We start from the raw sequence: 25,307 nt of genomic DNA on the forward strand, positions 1-25,307 counted from the left end.
TTATTTTGATGGTACCTAAAAAATATCTCCATCATTCTCTTGTTTTCTACTCTGGCCATGAATTCAGAATAAAACTCTGTGTATGCCTTCAAAGAAATACTAATCAGCACTAAAGACCTAACCCCTGTAGTGGGTAGGAAAGTGTCTATAAAAGAAAAAGTCTGAAAGAAAAACTTCATGCAACCTGGGAAAAAACTGATAAAAGCAAAAAGTGTTCCATACTTCAGCATCTTAAAAGCAATTTTGTTTGCTAGGCCAGTTTGAAATTAACATGTCTCTCACTTCTTACAAGACAGTTCCCCTGTCTTTCATAGTAAATCTGTAAAAGGATTGTTTGCACTACAGTTAAATCCCCACCTGATTACTCTGTAATAATAGGATACCAACTCATGGCACTTCTGCTCCATACAAACAACACACTAATGGACCTCTTCCCAAATACAATTTAACACTTTTATAACATATAGTATTTAAGAACAGATAAGCACAAAGACTCATTTTGAAGGGGGAATTAGTTTAGCCTGCTGTTCTGTGGGAGCAACTGACTGAGGACAGGATTTTCAAGCTAACAGCAAGCAAAAGAATCAGCTATGTAACGAGGGTATTTAATTGCAAAACATAGGCCCTATCAACCAAAAAAACTTAGATTTCTAACGACAGCATTGAAATTAATAGACTGGCAAGTGGCAAGGCCTTTCAGAAATTCAAATGCAAATGTCATAATAAAAGTTGTCGTGAACTGATAAAATTCCAGGGGAAAAAAGGCACATATTTTGACACTTGGTATCCATGAAGGTGTATGAAAAGTTTCAACCACTATACTCATGAAAAGGTAATGCCCTCAAGTTCTTAAAAAAAATTTCCTTTCTAAGCAATCAAAGCCTCTACGCATTTGAATCTCCTTTTTGAATATATGTACCTTCCTGGACAACATTACCAAGTCACACCTCCTGTCAATACAGTTGTGGAAAAAACACTTTTTTCCATGTTTTCTCCTTTTAAAAAACATACAAATAACTAGGGAACTACTGAATAACTCAAACACTGCTTAGTAAATTTTTTGATTTTGTAGTTTTGGAATTCTGGTATATTGACAGGGATTATTTTATATGATTTTATGGTAAAGAAAATACTAAACTCTGAGATAATCTGAACTATCTTTAATTAGTTAAATTAGAACTCATCCCTACTTGAATCATCTTTGGGCACCTTTTATATAGTCTTTCATTTGCATCAAAGAAATCTAAGCCAGCACTTACCAGCATCTCCTGTTCGTCCTGATGCCCAGTCTGAAGATGTGCTACCTGCCATGTTCACTGCTAGTACATAAAATTCATACTCTGTGAATGGCTCCAGATCAGTGACTGTGGTACTTGTCTGTGGAGGAGCTAGGGCATTTTCATTAGGAGACTCCATAACTGGTTGAGGACTGAACCACCCACTGCTTTGGAAAATACGAACTTCAGGAGGAAGATAGTTCCCACCTGGTTTTAATTTTTTTCTCATGAAAAGTTCGTATCTTATGATTATGCCTATAGAGAAAAAGCAAGCAAAAAAAATCAGTGCATTTAAGTGATCGCTATAGTTCTAACATACCAACACCAATATATTTAATAAGATAACAATCAATCAATGAACATCATAGAAAATATAGCATAAGTTCTTATTTCTGTTACTTTCTTCCAAATGCTCACTTTGGCATTTCTCATATTACTCTGTTGAATTTTCCATCCGTGCAGTTTTGGGATTTGAAAATAAATGGCTGCTTTGCGTTATGAATTCTTCCATCCTCACTGGAAGACAGTATCCTAAATTTCTGATCAAATATTACTGGAAATTACTTCAGGCCTCTGATTTTCAAAGGGATATTGAACTATATTATTCTGGTTTTACACAACGTGAAATTTCTGAGTGACAATTTAATGCTAACCTTTTAAAAGAACATAGTACTGGATAGGAGCTATGTCAGTTTTCCATCAATGCAAAACTACAATGTCTGCAGGAAGGTCTCACCATTTTGAAAAAATTAATTAATAAGAACCAACACTTCAGTATTGTAACTGAAGTGATACTTGATCCAGGTTGGATCATGGAAGCAGTTTAACTGTAGGAACAGAGTGTAAGAAAGCTGACTGGAGATATTCCAGATGGAAAAGACGGGATACATAGTGAAGCCAGGAGATAGCTATTTACCATATAATGTACATATTTGTGGCTGTACTCATGCACGGAACTGGAGAGCTGGCTTGGGAGAAAAGGTTCTCACTGTTTCTTTGGAAATACCAGGAAATCTGACCAGACATCAAAAGAAGAATAGGAGCATTGCTTAAATCTGCCTGTACTGGCAATTACATGCATGTAATGGCTATAAAGTAAACTGAAGAATATATGCTACAGGCTGAGGGGCAAGTACTAACAATTAAGTATCATCAACTGCCCATCTAACTACACACATACAGGCATTCCTGGGCAGGCATTCTTCTAGTCAAATCAGGTAATAGCCACAAAATAAGACATTCAAAGCAAAAGCCAAGCTATCCATACACAGATGCACATTTTGTGAACAGATCAAAATGCTTGCTTTCACATGCACGAATATTTGTACATGTAAGTGAAAGTTCACAAAGCTCCACTGCACATATATTAAAACAAAGTGTTTACTAGTAAAACCTGTAAAGTAAAAAACCACAAAAGTATCTTACAGCAGCTGCATTCTCAGTATCAAAAAACCTAAAATATTATTACACAGGTTAGACCAGCAACTCTTGGCAATTGTCTAATCCCTAACAAAGTTATACTGGTAATAGAATTAGTTACTACACATGACGGATGGTTTTAAAACCAGACTTCTCTGTTAATTCTTCGATTTTTTTTTTTCCATAACTGTTATTTGCTTATTTCTCCTTTGTAAGGCAATATCACCACATCTGTCTGAACTAGGCGATTTGGCAAATTAGAAAAAATTAGTTTTACTGTAAATGTTTAATTATAAATGTGATTTTTGCTGCAGCAGATGCCAGCAAGCCTGAAATCCTGGACCCAGCACATTCAGTTAGAGTTCTCCAAAACAATATAACACAGATTCTGAGGATACACTTAGTGGCAGGCAAGTTAAGACAGGGCCTTACTTCATTCTCCATGTTTGTCACATGGATATAGATATTCAAACTAGATGTGTGAAAGTGCTGCTTTTTATTTTCAAAATCTTAGACTTACAAAGGTAAATACAATGTCCTACCATTTGGTTTCTCAGGTGGTGACCATTCCACAGCCAGTTCTGTAGAGCTGATGGCTTCCAACATTGGTGGGTGCAGCCCTTCTGGAGGAGCTTGTGCAGTAATTACTGTTACTGGCTGGCTCTTTAAGCAGCCTCCACTAGTGCAAGCTTGCACAGAAAAAACATACTTTGTAAATGGACTGAGATTCCAAATAATTGCTGAAGTTTTTAAGCCTTCAAACTGACCACAGGGCTGAAAATCAACCGATCTATTACATGTCAAAATGTATTTCTCTATGGGCCCAGAGTCATTGGAGAGGCTTGTCCAATAGAGTAAAACAGAGTGGTGACTAACAGGAAAAACGGGATTTAAATGCAAGCTTCCTGTTGGCATCCCAGATTTTGTTCTGTATGTCACTGAGGCACTTCTTGTAAGACCATGAACATTGCTGGCTTGGACGTAATAGGTATAGAAGGAATATGGAGATAACATGGTATCAGTGAAGGTCTGAACACCTAAAACAAACAGGTGAGAAAAAAAAATTATATCACTGTAACACAAAATATATTCTTAATTTGCATATTTCAAGTCTTTACAGCCTGAATTCAAGACACAAAATATTTAAGCCCAATTGTATGCTCTAAGATCATGATGAACTATAGTCATCTGGCACCTTTTTTTATTTTAACAGGGAAAAAGCCTTCCCCTTTTTGCTTTATTATCTTCTGCTGAACATCTGAGAGATGTTCATCATGAGAGAAATTAGAGAAATCATTAGAGAAATAATTTTTCCACTGAATTTCTTCTAGTTCCTGCTTTAATCATTAAAAAGATTAATACAATTTACTTGTTATTCCTTGTTTCCTTGTAAATAATTTACAAAAAAAAAAAAAGTCAAAACTGTCCTGTAAATTTTCACAGTGTCAGCATTGTTTTTGATTCATTTCAGAGAGTAAGACCAAATATTTCACCTTTCTGTGCTTTCACTTTCTCACATCTGAAACAGAGCTTAACAGTTCATTTGTAAAGCATTTGTTCTTGGATGAAAAGTGAAGCACAAGTGCAAATAATATTAAAAAGGTATATCCAAATATACCTTCCTCAACTCCTAGATACCATTACTCTAAATAGCTTTTTTAGCAGCCATAACCATGAATAGCTCCTGGGTATATCCCAGAAGCAGTTACACATCTTAGTCATCACAGCATAATATGAATTTATGTACAACCATATCACCATAGATTGTTTTACTTTAATAAACAGTGAACATTGAGTAATACATTCCATGCTAGAGCATTATTAGTGAGCATCTTAAATATTTTCAAAGCAAATGAAACAGCTTAAATAGAAAGATCACAAAACTATTAGTATTTCTAGATATACAACCCTTGACATTGTAATACAAAAGCAGCACTGTCAGCTCAGTAATTGCTTACAGCACTTCAACTACCAATAGCAATCACAAACGTATGGCTGGAGTCCAGCAGTACAGAGACCAGATAATCACATCTTCATGCCTTTCAAATCCTGGTACTTCAAACAAAGTTGAAGAACACCTCAGCCAGGAGCCTCAACAATTATTGCTGTGTTCTTGTGCATTATTAGTGAGCAAGTGATACAGCAGATTTCAGTCCGGCCAGCAGGATTCAGATGTTTCTTCTTCAGATTTCAGGTTAGCATGCCCTTCACAGCTGGGGGTGCAAGTACTGGAGCATGCTGTAGAACTGATGAGCCTTTTCTGAGCTTCATGGACCCCCTGTCCTGGCTTCATGTGCCAGAGTGGGTACCAAAGCCAACGCAACAAGTTTAGACATGACTTTTGGACAGGCTGGCAAGAATCCTCAGAGCAGAAGCATGACAACTAATTGCTCTGAAGGCATCCAGAAAATAGGAGCTTGCCATGTGTCCACTTTCCCATTTTGTCTCCAGAAAATAAAGTGGCCAGAGAGGCAGCATGAGGCTGAATGCCAGAAACTAGGGGGAGCTGCACTTTATGGGATGATAGGATCCCCATCCAATGGGTGTCCAATTCCAAAGAGCCTCAAAGAAGAAAAAAAGCACAGAAGAAAATAAAAAGAAAAAAAACCAGCAAATCTTTGTGAGATGCTAAAAAACAATTAATCCCTGCACTCAAAGGTAAAGCCAAAAGGTATGTATTTAGCTACATTTCTTAATAATCAGAGACAATGTGGAATTAGAATCATAAGTAACTTTGGGGGTTCTTTTTTCAGATTTCAGAGCAAGTATTTAATTTCATCCTCAGGACAAGGATCAGTATTTCCTGTGCCTCTGGTTTCCCAGAGAATTTAGGAAAACATTGTTTTAATTGGTCATTCTGTAGTATTATCAATGAGATAACTAGGTCAATTTGGAAGCCTATTCTTAATTTTCTTTGGGAAGTTAAATGTTTCCACAAAATGCTCCCTTAGTCATAAGATAGTGTGTTTATCCAATTGTACTTTTGGGGCATTTCCTAACCATTAAAAATTCCAAGCTATACTGAGAAAAATGCTACAGTATCAAAAGTTCTGATAGCATAAACAATGTATTCTCGTTATTCAAACATTAGCATATTATTTCACATCATTAATTAGGGCTCTTGCAGGAAATGTCAAAAATATCTTGTGAAACAAAATCTATGTTTTTAAAAAATAATGTTACAATAAATAGAAACATGCTATTGTCTTGTTATAAAGCTAAATAGATTCAAAATTTTTTACTCTCTATATTATGAAATAACATCCTCAGCAATACACTGTTTCAAGCATATTACAGAACAAAAATTTATAACAGAGTATAATAGCTTTTTTTTTAAATTAATTAAATTTTTTTCCTAAAGTTACACTTTAAAATCAAATTAAGGCATTATAATATTTTATATTAGCTCTTCTAATTTTTTGTAATGTTTCTTTGTCTTCTCTCAATCATTTAATGATTGAGATTGCATTTAATGATTGAGATGCTAACATGGTGCTGCATACCTTTCCTCCTTACTCTTGTGGAGCATCCAAACTCACAGTATAAGCCACAGAGTAATTGACTTTCATACAATCGCATGCACCAGGACATAAAAGTGTTAGGTGCATTCCAAAGGATCTGTGCTTCCTCTGAATAATAGTCTTTTTTTTCTTTTTTTACCCAAGGTAAATGCTAAAAATTGGAAAGACTCAACTTCTGCAAAATATTAATGCTGCATTCGTATGAAAATACATTAAAAAAACAAACAAACAAAAAAAAAAAACAAAACAAAACCTAAAGAAGCTGAGAGAATAGAAAACAAACCTTAGTGGTGCTAAACCATACCTGTAATCTTAAAAGAACACTTGTGTGCCATATATACATAAAACCAGTATCCAAATCCAACTCCTTTCTGTTGATAAGAGGATCAATATTTAGTACAAAATGGCCTTTCCAGCTAGGACAGAGCATCAAATCCTTGAGGATTGCCTTCTGAGGATCCCTGTGCAAGCCTCAACATGAGAGAAGTGGTGCTGCTAAAGACAAATCAGGAGCTACACTGATAGCTTCACAGAAGGTGCTAAAAGTTAGAGACCACAAAAAGCTTTCCTAATCTGTTAACAGTTTAAAACCAGGTGGATGAAAAAAACAAGTTTAAGCACATTACGGTCTCTTCCTTTCACCCTAATACTTCCTCTAGGACCTTGCCTGTGTGAGATTTTGGAGCCTGTGTATATTTGCAGGGAATGCTTTTGATGAGTCAGCTGAAGATTTTCAGATTAAAAACTAAAAAATTATCAGCCGTTTTGGGCAAGTCAGTTTGCCAGATGTTAGACTGGAGTATTAATTCCTTTCAAACAAAATTAATAACACAGAACATTAAGTCACTAAAGGAAAACAGAATAATGTATCCAAAATCACAGCAAATGATAATGACTGAAATGAGAAATAACTGAGAAAAGTTGCACAAATATATAGACATACACACACACAAACCCACAAAATCTTTGATTTCATCTTCCTACAAATACTTACTATAAGGGTAGTAGTCTTCTGTAGAATAAATTTCAGCATCATCCCTATATAGCTGGTAAATAAGCCTGTTGGAATTTGGAGAGTCGGGGCAACTCCATGAAAGATTGATGGCAGAGGAATTGAGAACTTCTCCTGTAGGAGGAGGTTGCTGGAATGGAGCTAAGACATACCCACAGATGGAAGATGTAAAAGTGAAGGTAATCAATAATCACACAAATTTAAACAAAAAATACAAAGTAACTGCCAAGTGCTATGTTTTCTTCAAAGAAAAATCATCAAGTAAGCATACACTCACTAAGTCAAGACATTAATTTACTCAACTGATCCATCTGAATGCTCTCCAACAATTTTTTATCCAAGTACATGAAACAAATGACAAATAATCCTAATCCTCCTCTCTCCTCCAAATCAAACACACAACAGTTTTCCAAACACTTTTTACAAAAAAAAAGACAAATGTATTTCAAGACCTTTATAAAACAGGAATATGTTTATCTAATCCCACTAGTGAAGTCCACAGTTCAATTAGAATTCATTTTTTTCCAGAGGATTCGTTCCATTTTAGCATAGGCTGGGCATGTTCCTGAGTCTATTCCTCTCTTAGAATAGATATAGAAAGTCCAACTAACTATAAATTTTACTGAAGTGTTACAATAAACCTACTTGATTAAATAACAAGAAACATAAATGGGCAAATTTTCAGGGTTATTGAGGCAGTTCACTTCTATTTGTTTCCAATGAAATTTAACTCAATGAGAGTGAGGTGTCTAACATTTTAAGAAATCAGCTTGAGATTCTTATTTACCGAAACAGTACTCTGCTATCACCTCCATTAACTTTGGAAAATGTGCCACTTAATTGCACTAGAGAAAAACAGACCTGAAGTTCATAAGCCAAAAGTCTCATATTTTCAGAAAGAGTAGTCAAAGTCCCTTCTATGTCACTTTTGTAATCCCACTGTATAATCACTGTATTTTCTAAGATAATGACTGCTACTCAGAAATTAAACTTTATATGTACAGACAGAAATATTTAGATATATACACACATATGAACATAACCATATGGTTTTGCGGTTGGACTCAATGGTCTTAAAGGTCTTTTCTAACTTAAGTGATTCTATATTTATCTTATTATTCAGGTCAGAGCAGTAGTCCATATCCTGCTGTGAGATCTCCAGTCAGCCTATTACACAAAGGATGGCACTGCTCTCTGACCCTCTCTCTGTGCTTTAGCACAGAACAAGATCAGTCTGGTTTTGCAGCTCATAATTGCTATAAAACACTGCCAGGGATGGGGCACCCACAACTTTCCTGGGAAACCTGTGTCAGTGTCTCACCACCCTCAGAGTAAAGAACCTCTTCCTAATGTCTAAATCTAAATCTAAACCTAAATCTATTTCAGACTAAAACTCTTAACCCTCCTTCTATTATTACATGCCCTTCTAAAACGTCCCTCTCCAGCTTTCCTGCTTATAAACTATCCTATTTATGTATTTATATATTTAAACTATCATCTCTATTACTTGGCTACACACACAACCCACTAAAAATCTGTTGAGCCAAGCTAACAGTAGACAAGAAGCAAAGACTGAAGCTGCAGACAGAAAACAGCATGAAGATCTCAAGCCACACAAGTGATAGATGTAGAGACTTATACCAACAAAACTGCATTACATATGGATTTTTAATACAAATCTAAAATTAAAGCTCTTAATTTATATTAAGATAATGACAGGTCCTTCTTCTACTGCATTTTCTCAGCCAAGAAAAAGCAGAAAATATTTCTGTAATTCACTGGATTGGACAAAACATATAAACATCATCTCCCATTAGACAGCATGGGTTGTTTTGCTGCCAACCTAGAGTTTTTGAGTTCAGCCAAGTTAGGAAATAAATGTATGCCAAAGGAGTAAAGTTTGAGAATCAAAGGAAGTAAGTTCTCCTAAATTTCTTTGGCATTTTTGAAACTTTCTCTCCATGTAACACATGCTTACAAGACCTAAGAAACCACAGAAATACACCAACATAACCTTCATTCTCCCTTTCTCAGTCTCACACTATAGCACATTGCTTCCAACATGTTTACTGTTGAGCATTTTAGATGTGTAATCAAAGTGCTAAATTTCTGATTTTTTTTATAAAGCTTCAAAGATAGTGTTAGGCAGAAAAACTGAAAATAGCTCTTTTCCTTAAAGAATGTAAATCAGACAGTGACAGCAATTTACGTTTGTTTGTCCTGGCAAAGGCTTATAACCAGTAATTATATGTACCAACAAAATACTGTTCTGCAGCAAAAAACACAACTATCAAGATAGTCAAAAGTTCACATCCATGCAACATGTTAAAATATTTTGGTATTGAATAACCAAAAGACTACAATTGCTATATCATTTATGTCCAGAAGAGGACTCCGCTTGTCATTTAGATTTCTAACTAAAATCTATCATAATATTTATCTATGACATATTATTATTAATTAGTTATCATTGTCCTTTATGCACTGTATATTCCAACATAAAAAAGTAGGTTGGTTTATGTTTGTACGTCACTTAGAAGAACAGAATCATAAAAGTGCCATGTAATAATATTATTATATATTCAGTTAAAACATCCGACATATTTTAAAGAAACAACAAGCTAATCAACTATCTGAGCAACTAGTAGACACTACACTTACAGACACTTCCACTTACAGAGGAACATGGGGAAAAACAAAACAAAACTGTATCTAAGCACTTACAAACTTGGAGAGAAAAAAATCTATCACAATTATGAATGTCACATAAATACCTATGAGAAGTATTCAAAGACATATTTTGTTGAGGGAGGATCTAGAAAAATACTCCAGAAATCACATAGGAATGTCTAAAGCTGTTGTTGTAGCACACACAGCTACCTCAACTCTCTCTCATCATAGGAGCATTTTTAATGAGACCTTCTGACAGAAATGACCAGTCATCATCTGCAGAGTACCTCAGGAAGTGGTTACATGACTTACAAGACTGGGCTGTAAGCTGTGCCCAGCAGTAAAGTGTGTCACAAAAATCTAGCAACTTTTTAAGAATGACCTGAGGTCCAACCCACACAGCTTGTCATTGCATGTATGATGTTCTCAAAGCCTATGTCTGAACATTGAATTGAAAGCAACTTTAAAAATTAATTTTCTTATTACACGTAAAATTCTTCTTCTCTTTCTTTAAAATCCCTGCCACCTTAAGAGACTGTGCACAGGTAAGAGAATATAAATTCTTAATTTTGCAATATTTATAACAAAAACATGGGCTTAAATTGAGCCATCTCTTCATATTCTCACTTATTGCCAGGACAGAACTGCAGATGTTCCATTGCGAAGTTTTCATTACAATTCACCATGTGGCCCCCCACATAGCCTTAGTCCCACCTCACATACAACAATTTATGATGCTCTGTTATACCACAACACATATTTTCCCAAACTGATTAAAAAAACTTGAGGAGGAGAAAGGCAAAGTTACATTGCACCGAGAAGCATATTTTGAATTAAGTGCCAGGAGCAGATCTTGAACAGACCAGGTCTCGGGCCTTCTGTCAGTGGCAGGAAAGAGGGTTAAGCTCTTAGCTGTACAAATACTACTGCATTCACGTGACTAAGAGGTGCATTCTGCATGAGTCACTAGAAAGAATACGGTGGCAAATGAAAGGGAACTATGGGCCATTACTTCTCCTCTGGGTTAGACGGCAAGCGTAAGCAGTGTGTAGGAGACAAAGCCTTTTGTGTATCTTTCTAGAAAACACTCTTAAAAGATTAACAGTGAAAACCACCCAAAATTCAGAGATGAGAAATTCAGTGGGGGGGAAAGGAGGAGGGGAATCAAACCCAGATTTAGTACTGCTGACCTAATTTAATACTTGCTAAATCAATAAAAAAAACATTAAATTGAAAGACATGCTTTTAAGACCTCACATCCACTTACTTTTACTGCAGCCAAATATGTTGTGGACATCCAAATTACTAGCATCAGGAACACAGTTGTCACATTTCAAGCCAGTTACAAATTGTTTACAAACACACTGTCCAGTAACAAGATGACAAGTCCCATTAATAGCTCCTGCAGGATGACAATTACAGTGCTGACATCTATAAACAAAAACAAATCAAAAAAGTGACCAAAACACATTAACACCCAGTTAAGCACAGTAGTCTTGTTTAAAAGATTCCTGGGTAACATAATGTAAAAAACCATAAACAGTTGGGTAGCCTGAGAAAATCTATTTGCCTGAGAAAAGAGGTAACGTACAAAAAAGGTGCCTGTTATAAAAATAAGTATTAAAATCTCAGCGCCAGCAAAGTATTCTAATTTAGATTGAAAGTGCTTAGAAATAGAGAGCTTTTCTGTATATTGTTCCATACACAACAAAAGACAATATTTGGTAATAACCATATTAAGCACTCAGTCCTATAATGCTTACTGACACAAGCTTTCTCGCAGAGCTGTGGAGCTCAGTGATAGATGTGCAAATGCCTTCAGAGGTTTCTGCACAAAACATGCAACCTTCCAACTTAGAGGGAACTAGGATTTTGTGGAAAAAGAAACCAATTACTACTTCCTTGTCCACAAAAGCAACTTGAAAAAAAAAAAAATAACACACTGCAAATAAAGGAGAATGTAGATGAAAATTGGGAGAAAAAAACCTCAGATTAAAACAGTGGAAGGACTGTTATAAAATAGTAGAAATATTATTATAATAGAAAGCACATTTTCTTTGCAGCCTGATGGACAAAATTGAAAATAACTTTTAAAAAATTAATTAATTGTGTAAATTATTTTTGTCTAATTAAAAATAACAAAAAAATTAAAAGTATTGGTATCATACAAATGCCGCATTTCAGTTCTATAAATTTCTCTAGTTTCAGCAGACTACTTTTAGGATTAATTTATGCTTTGGTTTTTTCAGGTGAAAACTTCCATGATCAACCTGTTTTTCAATTGATAAATTACTTTCCCACTGGCATTCATTCATAGCATATGTAAATATTCAAAGACTTAGAACACCTCAGAAGTTTAGCAAAGCCATTTTTTCCTCATTGCAAATACTGTTACACCAGCCATTACAACATGGATTGCCATTATTACTCATAAAGTCAACAATGGCAGATAAATCTTTGTGCTTGAGAGTCTAATTTCACTATGTTTTAGTTGCTACAGACTAAAAGGAGTTTTGAAAAAACATCAAGTATGTTGGACATTGTAATAATCTACCCATTGAAGTAGTGGATTCCCCTCCACAAGACACTTCAAAGACTCATTTTGATAATGTGCTGGGCTATCCCATCTAAACCATGTTTCTATGTAGAAAGGTTGGACCAGATGATCCTCGAGGTCCTTCCACAGTCTGGCATTCTATGATTCTGTGAAATGTGGGATTGTGTCGTTCATCTAAAACATAATGAGAAATCCACACATCAGTCTCCTTGTCCTGAGCGCTAAAAGTCCCATCCTCAGGCATCAACGATATCAGCCTAGAGGGAATCTTAAATTAAAGCCAGGTCCCCAGATGATGAAGCAAAAAAAGACTTTGGAGAAGTCTAAGAGTCAGGTCATGTCCCCTTTGCTCTGCTACCCCTAAGACTAGACAAGAGTTGTTAATTTACAGCTGGCTGGTCTTTCCCTGGCCAGTTTCATCAGATTCAAAGAAATAGGTGGTGGTGCCTTTACACAAGTTACTTCACCATTTTTCCAGTCATCACCAACACCTTTGTCAATCTCTTTCCATGTATTTGGGGTAGGGCTTTTTACATGGGTGTGTAGTGACAGGACAAGGGGCAATGGTTTCAAAACTGGAGAGGGGAGATTTAGGTTAGACATTAGGAAGTTCTTTAATTTGGGGGTGGTGAGACACTGGAATGGGTTGCCCAAAGAAGTTGTGGCTGTTCCCTCCCTGGAAATATTCAAGGTAAGGTTGGATGGGGTCTTGAGCAACCTGGTCTAGTGGGAGGTGTCCTGCCTATGCAGGAGGGTTGGAACTGGATGATCATTAAGGCCCCTTCCTACCCAAACCATTCTATGATTCTATCTGAAGGCAAAAATAAAAGTGAGCTCAGTTACGACTTAGCTATTGCATTTTTAAGGTAAGGGAGAGAGGAGAGGAGGATGGAAAATGTTTTCACATTAGGACACTAAAATTCAGGTCAATAATCAGTGAAATAGACATTAAATGTGACAGATTTTTAAACAAGTTTAAGAAAACTCTTCACATACATTTTCTGCCCATCACAGAGCTCTCTGTGTTAGAGTTTCTTTACTCCATAGCAGCTTGTGCTGTGTGATCTCCTGGGTAATCATTCAACACCCTTAAAAAGGCTGATAAAAGCTAAAGCTGCAAAATAAGCTGCAAATTTGTTTTATGGACTAATATCCTTTTGGGAATAAATAAAATACATTCTCTCTTGGAAAGCACTATACTGCAGTTTGCTCTTTTAGAGTCAAGAGAAAAGGGCAATTTTTTCAAAATGTATTAAGTCTTTTCATCTGTAGGCTGTGCACTCAAATCCTCCTTCAAACAGAGGTTTTGTTTAGACTATTTAAATGTCATGACTAAAAAAAACAAGGTTTAGTTAGAGAAAAAACTGAAGACATAATTATTTGCTCAGTAAGACAATACTATTTCATTATTTCATTACATGGTGATATTTAGATCATATAGTTTGGGGACGATGTGGGTGAACAAAAGTGTCTCAATAGGTAAACATTTAAAGGACAAGCTTCTCTTACTGCTTTCCATCATCATTCACACATGAGACAATGAACCTCACATACATATACAGTCACAGTAATAGTTTTCACTGCTTGGCAGGGTGAGGCTGCTGCTTTCTGCATTTTCTTCTAGGAAAAGTGTGGGCTCCCTGCCTCCACCTGTACTCAATTAGGCTCCAGATCCTGCCATATTCTGTTCCACAGGACTACACATTATCTTTGAGTAATCACATGCATCATTTTTTTAAACTGCAGAAGAGTAGAACTGGCTTTGTTGCTATGCATAGTTCATGCTTTTCAGTCAGGATTAAGGATTCAGTTATGTTTGGTTTTGTTGTTTGTTTTATTGTTTTTTTTAATAAATAATTCTTTGAAACCTCTAATCATATAAGAAATATTTTCAGCATTCTTATTAAACGCTACTTCTTCAAGATACCCTGAGTCAAATCTGCTTGAGTTTTATTAAAACAGAATTATATATAATCAAGGAAAACAGACTTAAAACATGGAAAGAGAAATGTCATCCCAAGATGAATTGCAATATTGATTTTGTGAGGATAAATGGTTTTTGTAATATTAATATAGAGAAACCTTTATTACATTGACTCTCTAGGTGCAGTTAGAGCCTCTCCAGCAATCTGTTTAAAATCTTCATTTTTCATCCTTATGGGAAAACTTCGCTTGCTAAATGGATTTCATAAACAGTAATCTGTCATGATATATATATATATATAGATAAACAATTTGTTATGTTAATTGACCAGTTCATTATAGTAAACGATACAGAGGTAAAGCATTTCAAATGTGTACCAATGCCCCAAACCATCACAGATCTCTTCCGACCAATGCAAACAACCAATGCTCCTCAGTTTAATTGCCTAGAAAATTTTCCTGCTTTTATCATAAGGTGAAAAGAATTGAAAAATATGGAGTTCCTGTTTTACTCCAAAAACATCAGAAAGTAGATCAGCTCCCATATACATTCCTCTGAGATTGGGAGAATTTTAAAGCCTCAGAGACTGCATGTCACAATTTTTGCTTCTTTTCTGCTCTTGTGCCAAGACAGGTATCTTTTCCACAACAGATAGCTGGTATCCTTTCCATTCTGTAATCAGAGTCCTTTAAAGACACTGGGAGCAAGTATGGCTTACATGACTTCGTAGCTTTACAAAGAAAAGGCACATTACCCTTTTTAAGATATTAACAGTTGAAGAAATAGAGTAAAATAGATTAGCAAAAAAAAGAAGTGGATAATCACTTTCAGTGAATATAAGCTTCTGGCTGAGGAAAACAGGTACATTGCCCAAGTAGATGATAACCAAAAGGACACCAAGAATATGTAACACAAGTTAACCATGTTAATGTCCTACCACAGCAGTATTCAACGCTGTCATGAACATTATGTTGTGGTAAAGCTTTAAAGCCACTCTGATTCAAATTCAAGAACTCTTAGAACTTTTTATCTTTACAAGAACTGGATCTAGATAATTCTAGATATTTCCACATTTTGAATTTCAGAAGGCCGCTTAAAATGCAACTGGAGGCCAATAACCAGTTCAGGAGACCTATCCCTTAACACAGACAAATCTCTACATCAGCTGAAAAAAGTAAGGGGCAAAAAAGTCTGTTCCAAGTACCTAAAAAATCATTAATGATTGGGTAGGAATCTTTAAAAGGGAAATCTAGTATTACAGAGATTTTATTCCTTACCATTAGAAATGACAGAAAGTGAAAAAATGAAGTCTTTATTCCTACAGATTACTCTTAAGGCAGATGCCTTTGTGACCCACAACAGTGAAAAATAATTTTAAAACTTTCCTAATGAGTGTAAGTTGCATAAAAGTTAAAGTGAAAAATCTGCAGATTAATGTCAAGTATGTGCAAGATGACACTTAAAATCACCCCCTAACACCATGTCTATCCCACATTAGCCAGAAGAAAAGAAGCATGGGGAGGAGGATGTTGAACAGATCTGCTGTCTGTGGTTGGATTTTTAAAAGGCAAAATACAAAATTTAAGAAAAATTTTCCACAATCAGTCTGCATGAAAATATGATAGCATTAGGATTGTTCAATCTTTCTAGGCAGTCTTTAGAAGGAAATTGAAATGGTAGGGATTAAGCAGGAAAGATGGAAAAGAAAGATAGAGCAATAGAATGGAATAACAATGTACTACACCTATAGTTAACATTTTTCCTCTTACATTCCAGGAAATACATCCATATACTTTCAGTGTACAGAGGCCCCGGGCTACATTAGATAAACAATTTACCCTGTGGCACATAACTAGATGCAGAAAAAGAATACACTGCTTCAGAAAAAAGATTTTTTTAGAAGATTCTGTGAGTATTCCAACTGCTGCTGCTAAAAGACATCTGGAAAGACTGGTATATTTTTTTTCCCCATTAAACGTCTTCCCGAAGTCTTCACTGGCTGTAAGAAAGGCACATTACTCGTATTTTAATAGTCAGCAATTAACACCTCAGAAATCACATCTTACTGAAGATGCAGAAGAAATACAGAAAAGTTACCAAATAGTTGTAACATTAGATAGCATACATACTCTATGCAGTTTTCATGTTGTTTCTACTTAAGTCTGTGGCAGAAGTTCTACTTTCAGAGCACAGAGGGTTGTACAATGCACACACATAAATCAGAGTACACATAAGCATTCAAAAGATTAATTAAAATAGAGCAAATCTTTTCATTGTCACTAAACCTTTGAATGAGTTACTATGAGGGAAATATAACAAGGAGGTTAGAAGTGACCTGTGAAAAAAGAAACACTCACCTCCCTGTGACAGAGTCAAATCCATAATAAAGTTCTCTGCAGTGTTCACACGTCTGTCCTGTTACAGAGGCATCTTGGCAAATACATTGGCCAGTTAGTTTGTCACAGCTCTGATGCACTGAACCAGCTATGTGGCACAGGCATGGAAGACAGCCAGTGACACTGGATGGAGAGAAATAAAATCCTGGAAAAGAAAGAGATTTTGACAACAGACAATATGCCAAAAGTGAATGTAGCAAGATATAATGGGGTAAAAAAAACTGAACAAAAGTTTAGGTGAACACACACATCAAATCAAATAAAGCATTATAGTCCTCCTGCAGAATGAAATTTTTAAATCTTCTCCTTGGCAATTTGTAAAGCTATTATTCACCCTCCAGTTGCAAACTCCATTTTTTAAATTCTCTCTCTTCAGACTTGATTTTAGACAGAGCAAACACAAAATAGGGGGAGTACACTTATGTGTCCATGGGGAAAGCAAAGACCCAAAGACATGAGAGGTACTAATGAATGCACCACAAGAAGAAGAAACATAAAAAATAAAAGACATTTATCAATTCTAATCTGGAATGTCATATCCAAAAATGTCCAGTTGCAAAATGTAAAAAATACACATATTTTCTTAATAAAATCTCTCAATCCTCCTCAACCAGTGGTTGACTTAACCCTTGAAACATGAGGATGTTTCTTACAAAACACCATGTTTGATGGGCATTCCCAGCTCTATGTAAAATCTATATTTACTTTCTTCTCAACATCCAGGTTACAAATACGTTTACAGAATGTATTAAAAAAAAACAAAAAAAACAAAAAAAAAAAACAACCCACTTTTTAAAACGCTTTCATTATGAATCCCATTCTTTTGTTCCTGTTTTATTTCCGAATAAGAACTCAAGCATTTGTTTTACCTACACCACAATATCTTCTGCAAGCTTCTACTGCACAATTTTTCATTCTGTTGCTCTCATAAACAATCTTTGCAAACAATCCATGCAAGTCTCTAACACATTAGTGATAAACAGTTAGATGGAGTTTATACATCTCAAATCTGGTCACTGAAGAACTTCCCCATTATTCATATCTTCACCTGAAATTTCAAATGTGCTTTTAAGCACACCTCCTATATGTCTGATCAGAAGATAATTAATTTACCAGAATAGCAGTTATGTAACAAATATAGTTACATAATTTTTAAGAAAAATTTCTATTTTTAACTGAGTATTAATGGACATTTTACTGACTTTTCACATCAACTGCTCTACTTTTTTTTTTCTTTTTTCAGAGTAGTACAGTTGATTAAAAATGTAGCAATGTGTATAAGTTGCGCAAATGACGACGGTAACACAAATAGTAACTGGCACTTGTCAGCTGCAAGTACATGTTACCTGTCCCTCAACATCAATCCAAAGATAGGGCCATTGATCAGGAGTTTGTCTCCGCAGCTAGTTACTATTAATTATTATCTCACAACTTCAATAGAAGAATTTCAATTTTGACTCAGATATGCAGGATTTGCATAGAGTTCCCAAATACCTTCCCTCTCCCTCTCCAGTTCAATCAGTTTCTTCTTAGTCATGTCCTCAGTTATCAAATCCTTTTTGCTATCCAACAACTTTCTGATGTCCTGCTTTATAATAAAAAGCCCAAAATGGAATTGTAACTTGTCATGTAACCTAAGGCCTTATTATTTATTTTGTCTTACAAGAGATAGCTTTATATATACACCCCTAGGGTGGTATTCTCTGTCTTCCTGGCAGTGTTGCACTGTGAGCTCATACCCAAATAGCAAAGGAACTAAACAAATTGAAAACATTAGAATTTTACTGCTCAAATCTTTGTTCAAGTTTAGCCTCTGGTCCTCAGTGAGATAATTCTCAAGTGGACAGTGAAGTGATATCAGTCTCCAGTTAACATACATTCACATCATAAAAAAAACGACACTGTTGGCACTTTATTCCAGGGAGGCTCCAAACTGAGCCACCACAGAGCCTGAATAGCTTGAAGTTATTAGTGGGGCAGCATGTATTATCTCATACTGCAGTTGTCTGCACAGTACAGTGCCCATCTTGTGCATAAATAGAGGAGACCATTTCCCAGCAATGTCACTCTTGAGCACAATGAACGACTCCACTCAGAGAACGTAACAGGAAGATAGGAAACAAGTCGAAGCCTGGACTCCTGCAGAAGGTCAAAGCACTTCTTCAGGACCTAGTTTATAGTTACAGTAAATGATAAGCACCCAGGCTAAACCAGATCCCTCTTCATCTGGAATTTTGCATTAAACTAGTGTCTAAGAAAATACTATAGCAGGTAAATAAGAGCATTTGTAAAAAAGAAATTGGTTTTAGCTGAGCAGGAGTGATCACTATGCTACATATTGCTTTTGTCAAAGCTGTGAAATTCAGAATTATAGAGAAGAATTAACATTAAACATCCTGGATCTCCTAATGTTATGCAGCCTAAACTGCTGCAGAGCAGTGAAGTATTTGGTATGATACTTTTTAATAATAATCTTTTAAAAATACTGTAAATACTGTAAAAGTCTTTGGATTTTTTCAAAAGTAGCAAGTAAAAGTAACAAATTTTTAAAGAATAAGTGAGAGATAGGAAAATGTGAGAAAATCCTTCCCCTAACTAATTCATACGTAAATGAACATGATTAAATGTAGATTAAAAAATACGAGATATCAGATTACAAATTCCTACTTCTTGTCATAACCATTACTATTATTTACTTCCATCACCTAGAATTTGGCAGGAAAGAGTACGAAACAACTTAATGCAAGCTTAATTTACAGCAAGGTTAGAAGGGCTCATAAAAGTTGCTTTATGAAGGATCCACTCTAGTATAATAGAGCCAATTTCCAATTTTAAGACAGCTACTGCAAATCTCTACAAGATCTGTGTATATAACTAGCATTATGCTCATTCTTTTTCAGATTTTTTTTCAGTTCAACCTTAATTGATCACATTTGTCAATCAAACAGTATTCAAAAGGAAGAATGAAAGTCATAGCAAAGTATTTAGCTTCCTTTTTTAATCAGACTCTCACTATTTCTCCCACTACATAGCTCATGGAAAAGTAACACTTCAATTCCTCAGTACTTTTACATGGCAGTAATGCTCAGATCTTAACCACACAGCCCGTGCTTCAAAATGCACAGTTAACAACACTGACCACATTGTAACAATATACTTCACATTTTTTGGCTGAGAAGTTGCATATACACTGGAATTCAGTACTGGTGCCTGATCACACATCCTACATGCTGCTCTACGTCCTCCTCGTACTATGCACCTATGCTGAAAAACTGTGGTGACCAAGTAAAAAGCTTAGAAATTTGTTGGTTTTTTGTTTTGTTTTCTGCTCTCACAGGATCCAAGATCTGTGTTGAATAGGATTTGTATGGCATGAATCCCAGTCAGTAAGGCCAGAATGAGCAGAGACAAACTTTGAGGGCTGGAAATACCCATTTTCAACCACTACAACCTGGGACCTCTCTAAAGCAAGTTTATATGTAAGGTAAAACTGCTCTTTCATTTGGTTTTATTTTGGGATCAAGTTTTCCTCTCTTTGCACACATCATTAGTGTCAAAAAATTAAATGATACAGAAATCTACTGAAAACGTTTCTTGCAAGAGAACAAACTGGAAGGCAGCAGGTCATGGATACAGCATAATAAATGAAACATCTCCGAATGCTCCAAAAAGAGGTGGGGTGGGTGTGTTTAATTTTTTTTTTTTTTTTTTTTTTTTAATCTCCTGGTAAAATATTTTCCCAAAGTTACATGCAGTTTGAATTCTTCTGCACTGGCAGAATTAATTCTTGTAATAAGATTTTGGGAACTTTAAGAAACCTTTGGAATTGTATCAAAATATACCACTGGCTATAACAGGCTTTCACTACTTATAGCAATTAAAGACCTGTATGCCAGTAAGGAAACTTGGACTAGAGTTGACATGGCCCTACAGACTAAGAATTCCTCAGTATGTTTGTAGGGCTGTCAGTTTTAACTAATTGTGTGCTTTTAATTAGGCTCTGTTGGCTACATATTTACTTGGAGCACATTTTCTTATCTTTGTCCCAAGGCAAAGCCATAGGACATATTTAGAATACATCACAATTAAACTCTTCCATAGTTCTACAACTTAATATCAGTATTACTTGGAATACTGACCCCTGTTTTACAGAAAGTTGTCTTTGGAACATACTAAAAAAGAATATTGATATAAAACATACATTAAATGTCTAAGTGAGCTTGTATTGGGATCAACAGTGTTATGCCAGTGAAAATGCCACAGTACACTGAGCAGTACAATGCTTTTACAATGACAAGAATTTTCACAGTCACATACATGCTTATACTTATTACTTAAAAATGTTAAAATAATTCTTACAGCAAGGGGTTTGGGTTTTTTAGTTTTGTTTTTTTTTTTTTTTCTTTTAAACTATTGTGGAAGTATTCCTTTGAGTGCCATGTAAGCTTTTCTATAACCCAGCCTGTTCATATTATCAATTAAACCTTTTTAAACCATTTAGTTCTGCATAAACCCTGGCCTTTCTTTTTCAAGGACAAGGGCGGTCACTGACTCGGGAAGCCTTGACATCACTCCTCTGCCAATCTCTGATTAAGTGGTTGCTGTAGAGGGTTAGCAGGTCAAATAGCACTGGAGGAGGAACTAAGAAAAACAGAATGCTGCCTTATTTATTAGGATATGCACCTAAAATAATTTAAACTAAAGTATTTTTAAAAATACTTAATGGAGGTTAAGCAGCTTTTTTAACCTCTGTGCAAATTATTGAATGGCATATTAAAACCAATGGAGCTATAATGTACCTTTTAATGTGACCTGCTGCTTTAATAAATTGCATATGTATTTAACTAGAACTAAATATATCTGTTTAATATTATTACTAAGGGTAGGCTAATATTACCTATAGTTTCACTTTATCCACCTACTTTTTAAAAGAAAAAGCATCAAATATAACTATAGAGCATCCCACATACAATGAACATTTAAACTCTGTTTACAGTAATATGGAACAATATCTGGATGCATAACAATATCTGATACACAGCAACTACATTATCTCCTACTGTAAGCATCTCTTGTGAAAGCCAGCACAACCTCAACACAGCAAGGCACGTAAATGCTTTCTCAGTGGCATGTCTGCCAGCCTCTTCAAAATTTAAGCAATCATCTTTGTACCTCCAGCCATGCTTGGATTTATGCATGCAGTGCCCTTCCTGAATAGCTTTCAGCCCTGCCCTCCAAATCCACATTTTTCATTAAGAGGATAACTGCTGCTCATCAAACTATGCTAGTTTGATAACCGTATCCTAGGCTGCATCAAACCCAGTATGGCCAGCAGGTTGAGGGAAGTGATTCTTCCTCTCTACTCTCATGATACCCCACCTGGACTATTACATCCAGCTCTGGAGCTCCACACAAAGGACATGGAATTGTTGGACCAAGTCCAGAAGAGTGTCACGAAGACAATCAGAGGGCTGGAGCACCTCTCCTACAAAGGCAGGCTGAGAGAGCTGGAGTTGTTCAGCGTGGAGAAAAGATGGCTCCTCGGAAGACCTTATAGAGGCCTTGCAGTACCTGAAGGGGGCCTACAAGAAAGCTGAGGAGAGACTTTTTATAAGGGTATGTAGCCACAGGAGGAGGGGTAGGTTAACTGTTAGGAAATTTTTTACTTTGAGGGTGTTGAGACACTGGCACAGGTTGCCCAGGGAAGATGGGGATGCCCCCTCCCCGGACATGTTTAAAACCAGGTTCAATGGGGCTTGGTCTAGCGGGAAGTGTTCCTGTCCACGCAGTTCCCTTCCAATCCAAACCATTCTGTGATATGACTCTATGATTTGATGGAGATCAGAATTTAATACTTCCTTCTCACTCATACAATTAGGATGAAATGAAAAAAGAATTATTAAGTCAGAGACATATCAAACGCAAAGCTGTCTAAATACAAATTAAAAAACAGGAGCTATGATGTTATCCAACAAAGTGAAACTAAAAACATCAAATATATTGTCTTTGAGTTTCCTTACCTGCTTTACACTCATTACACCTTCTCCCTTGATGGTGAGGCAAACAGACACACTGTCCAGAAAGATGGTCACAAACTGATCCTGCCAACGTGCCCAGAGCATCACAGTCACAATGCTGGCAGCCAAGGAGGTTGCTCATGCTGAGGTTGTACATATGAAGCATGCACTGACTGCACTGAAGGCCAGTTACACCAGCTTTGCAAGGACACTGGCCTGTTGACTTATCACAAACCAGAGAGCCATTTACTGTACCTGCCTTATCACAGTTACATGGCAGACAAACAAAAGAATGATCTTCCTGGACTTTGTGGTAGCCATCTAGGCATTCATCACATCGTCTTCCTCCAGTATTTGGTTTACACACACATTGCCCTGTCTTTGCATCACACGCAGTGCCAGAAATTGACCCTGCAATGTTACATTCACAAGCCTTACAACCAGTGACATCCAGTCCATAAAAGTTGTCCATGCAGGTGTCACAGTGAAGTCCTTTCACTCGCTCTTTACAGTTGCACTGCCCGGAAAGAGGGTTGCAGAACTGGTTCACTGAGCCATGGATGTTGCACCAACAAGGTTCACAACCATCTTCATTAGAATATCTGAGAGCCTTAAATCCAAAATTGCAGCTATCACAATGAAGACCTGGAAAGATAAAAGGTATTAATAAAAATAAATACATAAAAATTAAAAAATAAAAAGGAAGGAAGAAGAAAAAAAGAGAAAGTACTCCCATTCTTCACCAACATAATTAACAGGAATAACACATCTGCACAAATCAATTGAATCACAGTGGCACCCCAAAAAGCTGTTTACTTTACCAAATGCTTTCAGAAGCCATGCATTTCTTCTGGATTATCAATACAGTTAAAGATACTTCTGCAAGAGATTCTATGTAACATTTCTAAGAAAAACCAGAATTGATCTCTTTGTCCCCCAGAAGCATAATCAGTGCTTATGTGAACTCTTAACCCTTTATTGTAGAAGTGCAACATATAGGGAATTACACTGGGGTCCCAACCTGTTCTGATAACAGATTTATTTATTATATTGAAAACATTAAATATCTTCTAGGACAACACAAATTAGACTAATTACAATTAATGATTTACTTAACATTGTACTTCAGTTTTAACATTGATTACATTTATATTACTGTTTATTGTAAGCCCTTACTGAAAACAGAACATTTTACATAATCCAGAAAGAAATATTTATATAAATGTATGATTTAGATCACTCCTGCAGTACATTAAAATCTAAATTGTTTTCCTCATACTTCATCCTGTAATTTTATTAGCTTTGTTTTCAAAGTCATTGCTTGCTTTATCCCTGCCCCAAGGGACAGCATTTGTATTTTAGTTTATAAAATGTGCATTACAAGAAAGCAAACTAGATTATTATCTGAAAAATGCAAATTCACAGCTATGCATTTTCCCTTGCAATGGGAAAATCCTTCACTATGAAGCCATCACTTAATTGCTGCATGGAGAAAAATAAAAATACAATGTTCTAGCAAAATACAGTTATTTAAAAAAACCACAAAAACATACAAAAATACATCTAGCAACTTACATGTAGCAAAATAAAACTAAATATGGTAGGAAATGCAGTATACATATGGATAAGAACTCAAAAACCCCAACATAAGGCAAGTTCCTTTAGCAGTGATGAATGACTCACCTAAGGCATATCATTTAATTTCAATAAGGAAAATAAAAAAGGACCACTATTGCTGCAAATTTTAAAAATAACTGTATTGTTAACAAGAATTATGACTCATTTTGAACTATTAAAATTGGTCTACATGGATTCATATCATATCAGTTTTTAAAATATGCGCAGTGCTTATTTGAATATGCCATACATATTCCTGACAGGTAATCTATTCCTAACGATACTGAGGAAGGCCTACAGGGCATCACATTCAGTGTTAACAAGTACAGGGGAGTTAGCACACTTGGCATTTAATTCACATTCTTCTACCTTTTTATTCTAGATGAATGACCTACTTTAATAAAATTATTGGTGCTAATGTATTTTACTGGTGATAGAATCATTAGTAAGATTTAACAGTTGTGTTAACTCCAACAGTTCATGTTTCATAACACCGCAGTCCACGGTTGCATTTTTCTGTTATCATGTTTATTTAAATAGATAAAATGGCAATAGACAGATTGCTCTAAAAATCAGTTTAGAAATCCAAAGAGGAAACCTTTTTGTTAAAGTTTCCTGCACACATTCCAATATACAGAACCTTGTGTACGGCTGGTTTGGAAAACAGAAGAGAGAATCCAGTTTGGAAAGAATTAGGTCTGTATCCAGCAAACAAAAACTTGCATAGCTACAGCTTCACAGCACAGCTAGATAAATTTGCAGAAAGAATATTATTTCAATGGAAACAAAAATTATTGTTCTCAAAGTGAGAAAATATTTAAGATAGTATGCAGACAACCAATATGTGAGAACATGACTGTGACTTTCTCGGATACCACACTCCCTCCTATTGAGGTT

At 35.7% G+C, this 25,307-nt stretch overlaps 1 protein-coding gene across 1 annotated transcript in view; it reads right to left on the bottom strand.

Annotated features, from left to right (window-relative positions):
• USH2A (usherin) overlaps nt 1–25,307 on the bottom strand; it is a 387,112-nt gene that overhangs the window by 295,116 nt on the left and 66,689 nt on the right. The window contains exons 12-17 of the mRNA XM_008496570.2: nt 22,797–23,438; nt 16,738–16,921; nt 11,167–11,330; nt 7,212–7,370; nt 3,239–3,733; nt 1,260–1,532 (exon numbers count right to left, since the gene is read on the bottom strand). Of these exons, the coding sequence (XP_008494792.2) occupies nt 1,260–1,532; nt 3,239–3,733; nt 7,212–7,370; nt 11,167–11,330; nt 16,738–16,921; nt 22,797–23,438 (1,917 nt within the window). The remainder of the gene's footprint in view (nt 1–1,259; nt 1,533–3,238; nt 3,734–7,211; nt 7,371–11,166; nt 11,331–16,737; nt 16,922–22,796; nt 23,439–25,307) is intronic.

This window comes from Calypte anna, chromosome 3 (genome assembly GCF_003957555.1).
Source record: "Calypte anna isolate BGI_N300 chromosome 3, bCalAnn1_v1.p, whole genome shotgun sequence".
Lineage (NCBI taxonomy): Eukaryota > Metazoa > Chordata > Aves > Apodiformes > Trochilidae > Calypte > Calypte anna.